The following is a 12,086-nucleotide window of genomic DNA, read 5'->3' on the forward strand; positions in this document are numbered from 1 at the left end:
ATTCCCTTGCTAAAATCAGGTGTATGCCTGTCCCACTCCCCTTGTTTGTCTTTCCTCAGAGGATACCTTTTCATTTTCACACAAATACCAGGAATGCCATACCGCATTAGAAAGCCACCTAAATCATCAGCGTTACTTTCCATCATCTACATAATAATGGAAAGAGGGAATCAAAAAAAGTAAAAGCTGCTAACCTAATACTTCATCTGCACTGTCACAGAGCTTTACTTGCATCTTTGAGATGCTGATACTTAAACTGACACACATGTATCAGGAGAAAGTAAATACATGCCTTATTTAATTGTATGCCACCCAGGCAGAATTTCTACATGGTGTGAACAGCCATTTTTAAAGAAAATTGAAGATTATACTCAGTGCAGTAATGTGTATGCCTCAGCTGCACCAGAACTTGCAGTTAAGTATTGCTGCATATTGTTTTCTCTTTTATCTCCCATTAATTACTAATGGAGCATTAAAAAAATAAATAAAAGCAAACTCCAATCTTTACACTAAATTGTAATCATATTAAGAAAAAAAGCATAGTCACATTAGTATAATCATTACAGCATGTCAGTGCTGAGCAGGTTTACTGGCATTTTCCTAGCATCAAATCTGAAAAATTCTCATATATTAAACATGGTCACAGAATCACCTCACATCTGAGGCTCAAAATTTTTATTTTAAGTAACAGCAACTCTGGTTTCATGATTTGGATTCCCCTCCCCACTCCCCGCTGTCACTGAAACTTGAAGTTTTTTGATTCATAGATTTTAAACATATATTTTGGGGTATTATACTATACTGTCTGGCCATCATGTCCATTTTCCTGCAATGGAAAATTCTTCCCCAAATATACTTTCAGACAACTGCCACAGAAGACAAATCTAGCAGTATTCAGCAAGCTAACGGTAAGCAAAGTGAGCAGCAGTAGTAGTCTGACGAGGAAAAACAACTCTGCCACAAACACAGATGTGCTTACAAGCGGCACGTAGGGGCTGTGCCAGATGAAGCTGATGCCTGGAACCCCATGGAGATTGAAAAAGCCCCAAAGCTTTTGTGCTGAAGTCCTGCTCTTAGGAGTCTCTCTGAAAGAAAATAAGTTAATCTGCCTGCTGCTGAAGCTGGAAGACATTTTGATTTTACATAAGCTAAATTCATATGCTTTAACTGACCAAAAGATATGAAAAATGCTGGTCATGGAAGAATAAATGTGACTAAAAACATTAAAGTATCTTTTTTTTTCATTAAAAAAAAAAAGAAAGAAAATAAAGACTCCTTAAGAAAGCCAAAGACCTCTGAAATTAACCCTAGTTAATAGTAGGACTATGCTGCACAAAATCTCAAAAATAAACAAACAAAAAAATTAGCATGATACATGAGTTTTAACAAATCATATCCACCAAGAGACAAAAAGATTCAGTTTCTCTATGTTGATATGTCTGCACAATAAGTCTGTGGGACTGTTCATTTTTATATATTTCTGTATTTTGCTTTATATTCAAAACTAGGTGCATCCCAAGCATTTTCAAAGCCAGAGCTCAGTCTTCATTTATGCTCATTATGGAGCTACTGATTTGAAAGGTTTAGGAAAAAAAAAAAGGAACTGTAACAAGTGCATAACAAACAAATTGTTTCTCAGACAGTGGAAGCAAGTAGCCCAGCAAAATCTTTCCAAATGTTGCAGCATTAAGAACACATACATATGTGTGAAAAAGACAGGAAACAATTTAGAGGATGGAATTGTGTCAAGTAACAATACATTAAAAAAAAAAAAAGTAGATATGATGAAATGATGTAATGATTTAAAACTTTGTAAATGCCAGGCAGCAAGAACTTGGGAAGTTACAGCTCAACTAAAACCCACCACAAGATCAGAAGACTGCAAACAAGGGTAGGCTCTGAAAAAGACAGCTTTACCTCTCACATAAGCATACATGTGCCACCCTCCCCTGTCCCAGTGCAGACTAAACCAGAAGCAAACAGGCTTTTGATAGTACGGCATTTCACACACCCCAGAGCCTCAGAAACTGTTTATGGACTGAAATAATTCTTTACAAGACACTGAAAAAGTCCGTTTAAACACAACTTTGAATAAAAAAGTGCTCTTAAAAAATCAGCTACTGCCTTTTCCTTGTACCCTTTCCTATAAATATTTATAGTAGAAAATAAAGTCAGCTGATTAGTTCACTCACTGCTGTATTATTGCACAACGCTTACTTTTTGACATGACTACATAAACTGCAGTATACACTCAGATATTCAAAACAACACATATAAAGCTTCGCAGAAGACTGCAGCACCAAAGCCCTGCACAGCAACCTGCCAACTATGTCATGCAGCCTATTACCACCACCACACTTAACTGTAAAAACAAGTCTGATACGAGCTGCCTGAAGAGCTGTAAATATCTAACCTCATTCCCTTAAAAACAAACAACAACAAAAAAAACACAGCAACAACAGCTAACACCAATGCACAGTCTTTCAGCAGAAAAGAAATGTACTTCATTTCTTGCCTGGAAAGAAGCTCCTAGAAAGTTACCAATGCACCATAATTGTACTCCTCAAGATATGACAAACTTGCCAACGTCACACTCAAGAGTATCACATTCAGAACTTGCGTGATTTGAGTTGACAGAAATATTGCCAAAGTCAGCTGCTTCTTGCACAGATAATATAACCCTTTCATCAGGCAGGAGGTGAATGGTATGGGGACGGGGGGAGATGGGGGGCAGTAAAAATAGCCGTGAGGGGAAGGACTATCATAGCAGAAACTAAGCATTTCCCTTTGCCACATACTGAACATGAACTGGAAACCCCAGTAATATTCCTGATTTTTTGGCAATGCTTCAATGACAGAGTGTTAAACCTCAGAGGTGCTTGCCAGCATCTAACCCAGTGACTGGTCCCTTTGGCTTACACTGTCAGGATGGCTAACATAGGTCTGTAAATACATAATCCAAAAATCTATGCTTGTTTTAGTTCACCTGCTGAGTTAGAGCAAACCATCAAGCCTTTTAATCCAGATGACAAGAAGAACAAACAACAGAACAACAACAATCAACCAGTGCCTCCATGTTGCAGATTTATACACTGAAATGCATTTCCAGCTCTTTAAGGTTAAATTCTGCTCATCAGTAAGCACAAATACAATCACATCACAATCCATAAAATCTCTCAGCAACCACTCTCATTCTCAAAACCTTGATTTGTAGATTTGTACTATTTAGGTTATGAATTATACATGAAACAATTAAAACAGTATTGCCTCACTCCACTATACACAATACTGGATACCCTGTTTCTCATAAATTGTTTTTTTTTTTTTTTTTTTTTTTAAGGTGTAGCAAAATACTTATATGCATCTTTTAGTGTATTAGGCTTTTAGGATGACAGTTTCATGACTACCATCTTTGTAGCTATTAAAAAAAAAAAAAGAAAAAAAAGGAAGTATATCTGGGTGCTCCCCTCCTCCCTCCCAACTTTCAGTCTTTCTACATTTAAATGTTACAAAACTCTATTTCCAAATGTAAACCACGCTGAGCTGTCTGTGTATCCAGGGCACGCATTGAACTGCTCATAATCTTCTTGATGCTTAGCACAGGATATTGGGGAGTTAAGCTGTGGATAGTGGCAGGGCTTGAAAGCATACCCAGATACACTGCCATTACAAATCCCTCCTAAGCACTTCCACAAGCAGCTGCCTTGTTCAGCACTCATGCTCATTCCAAGAAACCTGACTTCCTCTGTAAGTTCCTTAAGGAGTTTAAATACTTCAGTTACTGTGGCCATCACTCCAGTGCCAGAGTGACTTGAGCCGCACTCAGTTCTTCCAAACATTAGCAATTCCTACCATAGGAGCAACCTCTTCAGAGCAATGAGCTCACAGATACTGGAAATCAAAGAACAGATTCAATTAATGTATGCCAAGACCCCCAAAACAGGCAGCTCCCAGATGTGTGTCCAGCAGAGCATCACCGTGTTTAGAGGCCGCAAAGTCTCTCATCATGAGACAGGTTGCTGCCGACTCCCTGAGTGAATACACGTCTTCTCTAGGCTAACACCTAGACAAGAGGTGAAACAGCAAGTTGCCTCCATCAGCCAAGAGGACTTCAAAAAGCCTTCTCTCAGGTTTCCCCTCTCCAGCTGTAGCTTCTCATGCATAATTTTGGAAAGGATGCTTCCAAGAAGGGTAAGCTTAACTGTAATGAGAATCAGCCGATTGCTTGTTACTGTTTACTACTGTTGCAGAATTAGATTTACACAACTCTAACGAAGCAGCAATTAAGGATTTATAATACTGCTTTATAACAGATAACACAGTTTATATGAATTTTAACAGTACTTAATTGGTATCTAAGTATTAGTTAATTAACACAATGATCTACAGGAATTTGCTACACCAGAAATGACAAGTAACTTAAAGAGAGGTGAATGGCAAGGTTCACCCGGGTCTTACTGCAGTCCTGAGGGTGTCTGAAACCAGTCACACGTGCTTCCAAAATACCCCCTGGAGTGAATTACTCACCCTACTCCCTGTTTGCCCACGGACAAGCTTGCTCCTCACAGCCTCAGCCCTGGGCAGCCCAACACCTTGGGGTACCTGAGCTCGGGGGGCAGAAGGATGCAGCTTGCTGCGTTCTCTGGAGATCTGAGCTCGTCTGGGATCAGTATTTATAGGATTGCAAGACCATCATTCATCTTTCGATCAGTAATTTTCCAGCACTCAAGCCTTTTGCCCATTTGTTTATCACCCAGGTTGTGCAATCCCCCTCCCCTTAGCGCTTATTCACATCATTGCCACACCACAGGGCGTGGATGTGATGGCAGGGGAGGCCTGACTGTGGGGCCTGCATCGCACCCAGGGCAGGTGCACAACATGCACACCACGGGGGAGCGGGGCAGCGCCAGCCCTCACCCACACTCCGCAGATAACAGAGCAAGGGTGTCAAGACAACTCCTCCTTTGGTTACAGGGAGGAAGGAGACGAGGCAACATACTTATTAGTTGAAGTGGTTGACCTGTAGTCGAGTTCAGATCCCTTATCAGGCCGTTTGCTAGACCCTGATGCGCTTCCTTACTTCCCGTGAGAGGTTTTGTAGGATCAGGCTCTGCCCTGCTGCTAACAAGCTGTCTGGCCCACGGAGCCATCACACGGAGGCCTGCTGTGGCTCACGAGCCGCAGCAAGATTTATGGCAGGTACAGGAGCAGAGCATGCCCACCACTGCTACCAAAGCAGGTCACTATTTTTCGATCCGAAAGCTTTTATTTAGAGGACAATTTGTGATGGAAATTTAAGCATGAGCCCTGCCCCTCTGTGATTAGGTACCTCTTCACTGCCTACCCTTACAATATCCACACTTCAAGACTACTCCTTGGTTTGGCATCCTCCTTTACCTTTTTGAAGGAAATAAAAGTAGAGGCTCATTTTTATTAAGCTCTCGGAGCCCACAGTTTAGGCTAGCACATAAAAACAAAAACAAAAACCCACAGCGATGAGTGAAGACATCAGAGGCTAACAATAACAATCTGTTCTGCTGAAATGGGGGTACGTGATAAAATTATCCTGATGTTACACACAAAGGCTTCCAGAAAAGGACATTGTCTTGCCACTCACCCCCAGCCAAAAAAAAAAAAAAAAAAAAAAAGCAGAGCCTTGCACTTGCACTCACATTGCGCGTCGCCTGGTATTTCCAGAAAAACTCTTAGGTCAACAAGTATGATTTCACTGCCGGATTAACCAGAAGGTGGGGCTGTCCTATTAGCATCGCCCTGTCATTATATGCGGCAGCCAGACATACAATGACTCCTTGCAAAACAGGGAAGCCGTTCCCTTACACACAACCCGTGAAGGCAGTCCCGGCGGCTCAAACGCACCTGCTCGGCTAAAAGCACACCGTTTGCAAGGGGGGGAGGGGGGGGGGGAAATTAATAAAATGCAATCGCTAGGCGGGCAGTTCCCTCTTCAGGGCCACACAGACATGAAAGCCACGACCCCCCGTGCAAGTTTCGCGCTGCTCCACACCCCGCGGGCACGCCGAGCAGCCCCAGCCTCCCCCACGCCGCCAGCCCCGCTCCCCGCTCCCGGTTCCCCGCTCCCGGCTCCCCGCCCCTTACATCTCCGCAGGCGCCCGCGGAGCTTCACCGCCTGCGGGCGGCTCCCCGCGGGCCGTGCCGGGGGCTGCGGGCTGTGCCCCCGCCGTCCTCATCCGCTCGGCGGCGGCGGCAGGACCGGCACCGGCACCGGCTCCAGGACCGGGACCGGCAGCGGGGCCGTGCCCGCCCCGCTCCGCTCCGCTCCGCAGCGCCCGCCCCGCCCCGCGCAGGCGCCCCGAGGCCGCGCCGGCGGCCGCCGCGGGGAGGGCTTCACCTGGCCGCGGGTGGCGCGGGGCTCGGCCGCCAGCTGCCTGCTCCGCGTCCTCCTCGTCCTCGTCCTGCCTCAGGGAGCCCGAGGGCCCTGCCGGGAGCGCCGCCCGGCCTGTCGCTGCGGGTGCCGGCCCCGGGCCCCAAGGTATGTGGTTCTGCCGGTGCTTCTCCTGAGGCCGTCATCCCCACTAACACAGAGCCTCCCGTCCTGATGCTCATCCAGCAAGAAGCAGGCTTTGAAGCACACACGCTCCTACTCACCGTGCCTTTCAACATCCATGCATATTACCCAACTTGGCTATGCCACCTGCAACTCCTGCCTTACACACCATCATTTATGCCACCCCCAACGACTGGAGCAAAGATTTCCAAAGCTTTACTCTCTTTACTCTCAAGCAGCTCTGCACTTCGGGTGATGTCTGGCAACCCTTCCTCAGGGTCGATACACCTGAAGAATAGTTTACTGCTTGCCGTAGCTCCAATGGTGTATTAGATTACGTTCCACTTATCATCCATGCAGCCCACGGGTGATATGTGCAGGGAACATACACATCTATACCTTCTGGACACAGAACAAAGCTGCTTGAGTCAGCAGAAACCTGAAAGTCAGGACCAGGGTACTACTTTTGTGTACCTGTGATAGGGAGGAGATACCAGTCCTCCTATCTGGCTCTGCTTAAATACAGTGTTTGCCTAGCTAGCTAGTGGCAGCCAATTTCTGCCCATTAGATCATGGAAGCCAACTGCTGTTATGCTGGAGCTAATTCAAGTTTAAAGTGGTGTAACAGATTCATTCTTAAGTCCATTATCACATCATTTTTGCATAAATGCTGATTATGGCTTCCGAATTCCCCTCTCCAACATATTAAAATGAATGAATAGGAGCGGTTAAGGCACATAAGCAGTGCCTGATCTTACTCAGTTACAAATACATCAGCATTAATTATGCTTCCTGGAACTTGTGCACCTGTGGATTATGATCAGAGAATACACACAGAATTGGATGGGGATTCCTCCCTCTCCTACCTTACATGTTCTTCAGCCGTGTAGCTTGCGTAAGAGGAATGCAGAGAATCAGAATGCAGGAATTTACCAGCATATTGGCACTGGGCAGGAACAGTCTCACTTGTTCCATAACAGCAGTCACGTTGGACGGCTATTAACAGAGAATACTTTAAAGCAGCAAACAGCACAGCTACAAGTTTTCTGCGATGTTCTATTCATGGAATAATTTTAAATGCATAACTCTGTCTACAGCAATATCGGCATTAGCAGAAGACGTAGAATAAACTCAAGTATGACTCAGTCAAAGACAAAAATAGTATCAGGCAGGCACTGGCAAGTAAAAAGCAAAGAAGGGAAATATAAAAAAAGATCCCCCCTTTTTTTTTTAAGCTGAAGAAAGAATGAGTTTACTTAAGTTAGCTCAGAAGAGAATATTTTTAAACAGCTCTCTGTGTATCCTGGCACACGACAAAAATAAATTAGCTAAAAACATGAAAAGTTTCTACCGTAGAAGGAGGACACAGCATTGGATTAACTTGGTTGAGATTGGCAACAAGTGCCATTCCACTTGAGAAAAAAATGAGTGATAGTAACATGGCTAAACAAATACTTGGATCCTTTCCTGAAGTCCGCTAAATTCTCACATTGTGAATGTACTCAGAAGAACAAAAAAATAAATATAACCCAAGCACAAAATGAAAACTATCTTAGTTATTTCACCCAAACAATTTTTCTGTGCATTTCTATTTTTACTACCAGAACATCTGCACATGGATGTTGAAGGTCATTCATTTATCAATCTTGTTGTTGTTGTGTTTTTTTTTTGTTTTTTTTTTTTCAGGTGCAGTGATTCCACATTTAGGATTTATTTCTACAGAACACAACTTTGTCTTTAGAACAAATGTACAAAGTTAGCAGCAGGCCAATATTGTTCTAATTTGCAAAAGAATTTTCACCGATTCTGGTGGAATTTGTTTGCATGAGATTGCAAGAACTTCCCCTATTTTGTTTTCAAATACATTCCTGTGTGCAAAAGTCAATAGTTTGGATCCTTTGTAAAGATATACTTAAAAGATCACACTTAAAACACAATACAATTCTGAACATTTATCATATGCTATGAAATTAATATAAAGGTTCACTATGCTTTTTAAATTCACACAGTTTTACAACATTCCAAGTGAAATCTTTGACAGGTACACAAAAATACTGGAAACAATTAAGTTTTTATTTAGCCAGAGAAAACCATAAATCTGTGGTGTTTTGAAAATGAGGTGATGACAAATTATATTGCTGCCATTACGTAAAAGCTTGACGGGTCCCAGACACACTTTTCTGAAAATAACAGCAACACTGCCTTGCAAAACAGAACTGGTTTCATACAAGACTAGGCCTCTGATTTTGCTAATTGTAGAGAATTTTGACACAAGTGTACTCTTGCAAATGGTATAATCCATGCACTTACAAAAAAAAAGTAGCAAAAATATATCAATCTGCAGTCAGTGTGGAAAGGCAAGGACCTGAGAGGTATCCAGCAATGTAAGCTTAAAAAAAAAAAAAAAAAGTAGGTTCTATGTTTACACAAATCATATTGTATTAATTTACTATTTTTGGAAAGGCAGTAGAAACAATGAATCCAGCAACACTTTCCAGAAGCTTATGCAAAGGTGAAAGTTTGCAAACAACGAACGGCTCCCCTCCCCCAACTGCATGCTTACAGTCCATTATTCAAATACTTACTAATACATATGCAGCACATTGGGTGTTCCACAATCAGCCTATATAACTAAAATAATCAGAAACGATTTTTAAAGTTAATGGCTATTCCCTCTGGGAGCATGAAAAACAAAGAGATTGAGAAAGCTCTCCAACATACTTTAATGGAAACAATATGTAAGCATCATTAGATCCTATCCTCTCCCTCTCTCAGTTTCCCTTCTAACTATCACCAGGTTACTCATTGTTTATTATTAAATCTTAACCTGCACTAGTTAAATCCGCCTTGCCTGTTTCTATAGCCCCTGTATACTGAATAAATCCAGTCAGTCTGTGATAATAAACATAGCTACCACTTCTCCTCAACTGTGAAAAATAATCACTCCCTCATTTGAGAGCCAACACTTGTTTCTACATACACACTGGAGAATTTGGCTTTGGCTCTTTATCTCTAGATATGTCATTCCTCTCTAACAATCAGAATACTTGGTACTATTCCAGCATAGCCTCTGTTCTTTTTCACCTTTGAGAAGATCTTTTGTGCTCTGCTATGTATGTATTTCAACAAATACAAAAGCATTTCAGTTCAACCTCACATCTGTGGTTCATTCAGCTATTCTTGCTTTTATAACACCACAAAAGAAATAACCCATCAATATTCTTTGCACAGACTAATTCAGAATGTATAGATTTGTACCCTACTGGGTACTTTCATCCTAGTCTTCTGGGATTGGTGGGACTCAGGGGGAGGGTTGTTTTGAGGTGGCAAGGAGAGGGATTTCCAAAGTGATGCATCACGCTTCATAGGCTTGTGCCAATTCAGACACTTTTTTTTCATATACCTAAAGACAACTGAATTTTATTCATACACACAGGTTATAAACTCAAAAAAAGAGAGCGAATTGCTCACAGTCCAGTCAAAAACTTCCATTCTCACAGTTTAAAAATGAAAAAGGAAGAATGTATGTACCTCATTTAATTTGTACACTGAGGGCAATATTTTGCTATGTCTTCATATCCTGCCATGTACGGTTGATCCTGAGAAATATCTAAGTATTTTTAGTTATATCGCTGTACCAGAGATTAACAACTTACATTAGTACAAAACTGTCAGGACAGTACTATGAAGCTGTACACTGGGGGCAGTTTTTCAGTTGATTTCATTGTTGTGTTTTGTTTTGTTTTTAAACAGACCATTACCCTGGAATACCCTGTGGTAAATTCCTCCACATACAGGCACGTTAACGAACGGCAAGGATTAAAATGAACTTTGGCCCAACTGAAGGTCACCTTCTTTCCGTTTATGAAAGTATTTACATACTTCGACACATCTCTATTTTCCTTCTCTCCCTGCACCAATTTTTCCTGTTGACAAGTGCATATAAACAATTAAGTTCTTGAAAATTACCACTGTTCTTTGAGCATGACAAAGGTAAAGAATAACCTTCAAAAACAATGAGATGGGGGAACGCTAACTGAAACCAACTTGCAGCAGGTGACCTGTCTTGCTGTGATGGATTTATAACACTGCAGGTGCTTTTTCTCTTTCCCTCTCTCTCTCTGCAGATCAAAATTCCTTTTGCAGGATTTTTTTTTCTTTAAGCTGAACAGTATATGACAAGTCTGCTCCTATCTTCTCATAAGTATCTTTAAAAAATTCATAATGCTTTAATACAAGTTCCTGCAGTGTAAAAATAGACTCTGTATTACACACTCATACAAAATACATCAGTACCATCAAAATTAATATAAAATTGTTCTGGAAAGACAAAAAGAGCAGGCAGTCAACTGACTATACCCTAAATCAGTACAAGGTTAGCTGAAGTTTTCTTGAACAAACCAGCCTATTTAAATCAAGTATATGATGACATGTTCTTACTATATTACAGGAACAAAGGTACTTCTTAATTAAAATTGAACTGAGTTCCTCATAATCTTTACATTTAAGCTACTCCCAGTCCACCAAGAAGGAAACACATGACAAGTTCTGGACGCAGGCCCTGATAACTACAAGCAGGTTGCTTTTCACCCCACCCCTTTATTAGCACATCCAAACAGATGTGCTTGTCTAAGAGAAAAAAGGCTATTTTTCCATTAAGCACCAAGGCCTTTTAAATACTACTCACTTTTGTAATACACTTTCCCCCCAAAGAAAAAGTGCATGCGTGGAACCTAAAAATAAGTAAAAAGAGATTTTATTCTTTTGTTTGCCCCCATGTGAGTATCACACATATCAAAGTTAGCTCACTCCTTCACTCTGCCCTATCAGTGAGCTTTATTGTGTCATATAAAGTTAAAGGGCTTTGATGTTCTCGAAACAAAACACCTCAGATTACCGATGACTGCAGGGAACACATACTCGCTTTTTAAACTGCTATGGTCATTTCACACAAACGCAACCAACCTGCTCATCTCTGACTCCTGGTATTTTTTCCATGAGAAGTGCCTACAGCCAGTTACGACGCACCCACCGGTCTGCTGAGAACTGGAACGCGATCATCACAAGAGCCAGGTCACAGCTCCTAGAGCTCAGCCTGCACACAAACACAAACAGGTGCTTGTTAGCGTTAGGTCAGAGGTTGGACTCGATGATCTTGAGGTCTCTCCCAACCTAGAAATTCTGTGATTCTGTGATTGATAACGGGAGCATCGCAAACAAGCCGCCAACATGCCATCTTTTCAGAAATGAGTGAAGGACTGAAGGTTTTTATTTAATGTCGTATCTATGAAACAATAATTTGAGTTGTTTTGCCTGAAATTAAGCAGAATTTCCCCTGAAGTGCAGAGTTTTCCCGTCTGCAGAGCAGCGCGCTAGCTCTGCTGGCACTGCCTCTGTTGCAGACAGGGAGGTATGGCCAGTTCTCATTCACAGACGCTTAGACACCGTCACTCAGCAGCAATGGCCTGCTCTTCGCAACGAAACCCTTAAGATCAGCACGAGATAAGCGTTTCACAGATCTGTGCATTCCTCCACTACCACAGCGCAGCTCCTGCCCCTC

General features: G+C 42.0%; 1 protein-coding gene across 7 annotated transcripts in view; it reads right to left on the minus strand.

Moving 5' to 3' along the window:
• Nucleotides 1-12,065, minus strand: part of AGTPBP1 (ATP/GTP binding carboxypeptidase 1) — a 65,616-nt gene extending 53,551 nt beyond the window's left edge. The window contains exons 1-2 of one of the 7 annotated variants that reach the window (XM_068667582.1): nucleotides 11,840-12,065; nucleotides 11,492-11,621 (exon numbers count right to left, since the gene is read on the minus strand). In XM_068667582.1, the coding sequence (XP_068523683.1) occupies nucleotides 11,492-11,524 (33 nt within the window). In that variant the 5' untranslated portion in view covers nucleotides 11,525-11,621; nucleotides 11,840-12,065. Of the gene's footprint in view, nucleotides 1-2,515; nucleotides 2,598-4,527; nucleotides 4,547-6,117; nucleotides 6,319-11,491 lie in introns of those variants that run through there. The other 6 variants (XM_068667581.1, XM_068667584.1, XM_068667585.1 and 3 more) reach the window with 6 other exon arrangements.
• Between the last annotated feature and the right edge of the window lie 21 nt (nucleotides 12,066-12,086).

The sequence above is a fragment of the Anas acuta genome, chromosome Z (assembly GCF_963932015.1).
Source record: "Anas acuta chromosome Z, bAnaAcu1.1, whole genome shotgun sequence".
In the NCBI taxonomy this organism is placed as follows: domain Eukaryota; kingdom Metazoa; phylum Chordata; class Aves; order Anseriformes; family Anatidae; genus Anas; species Anas acuta.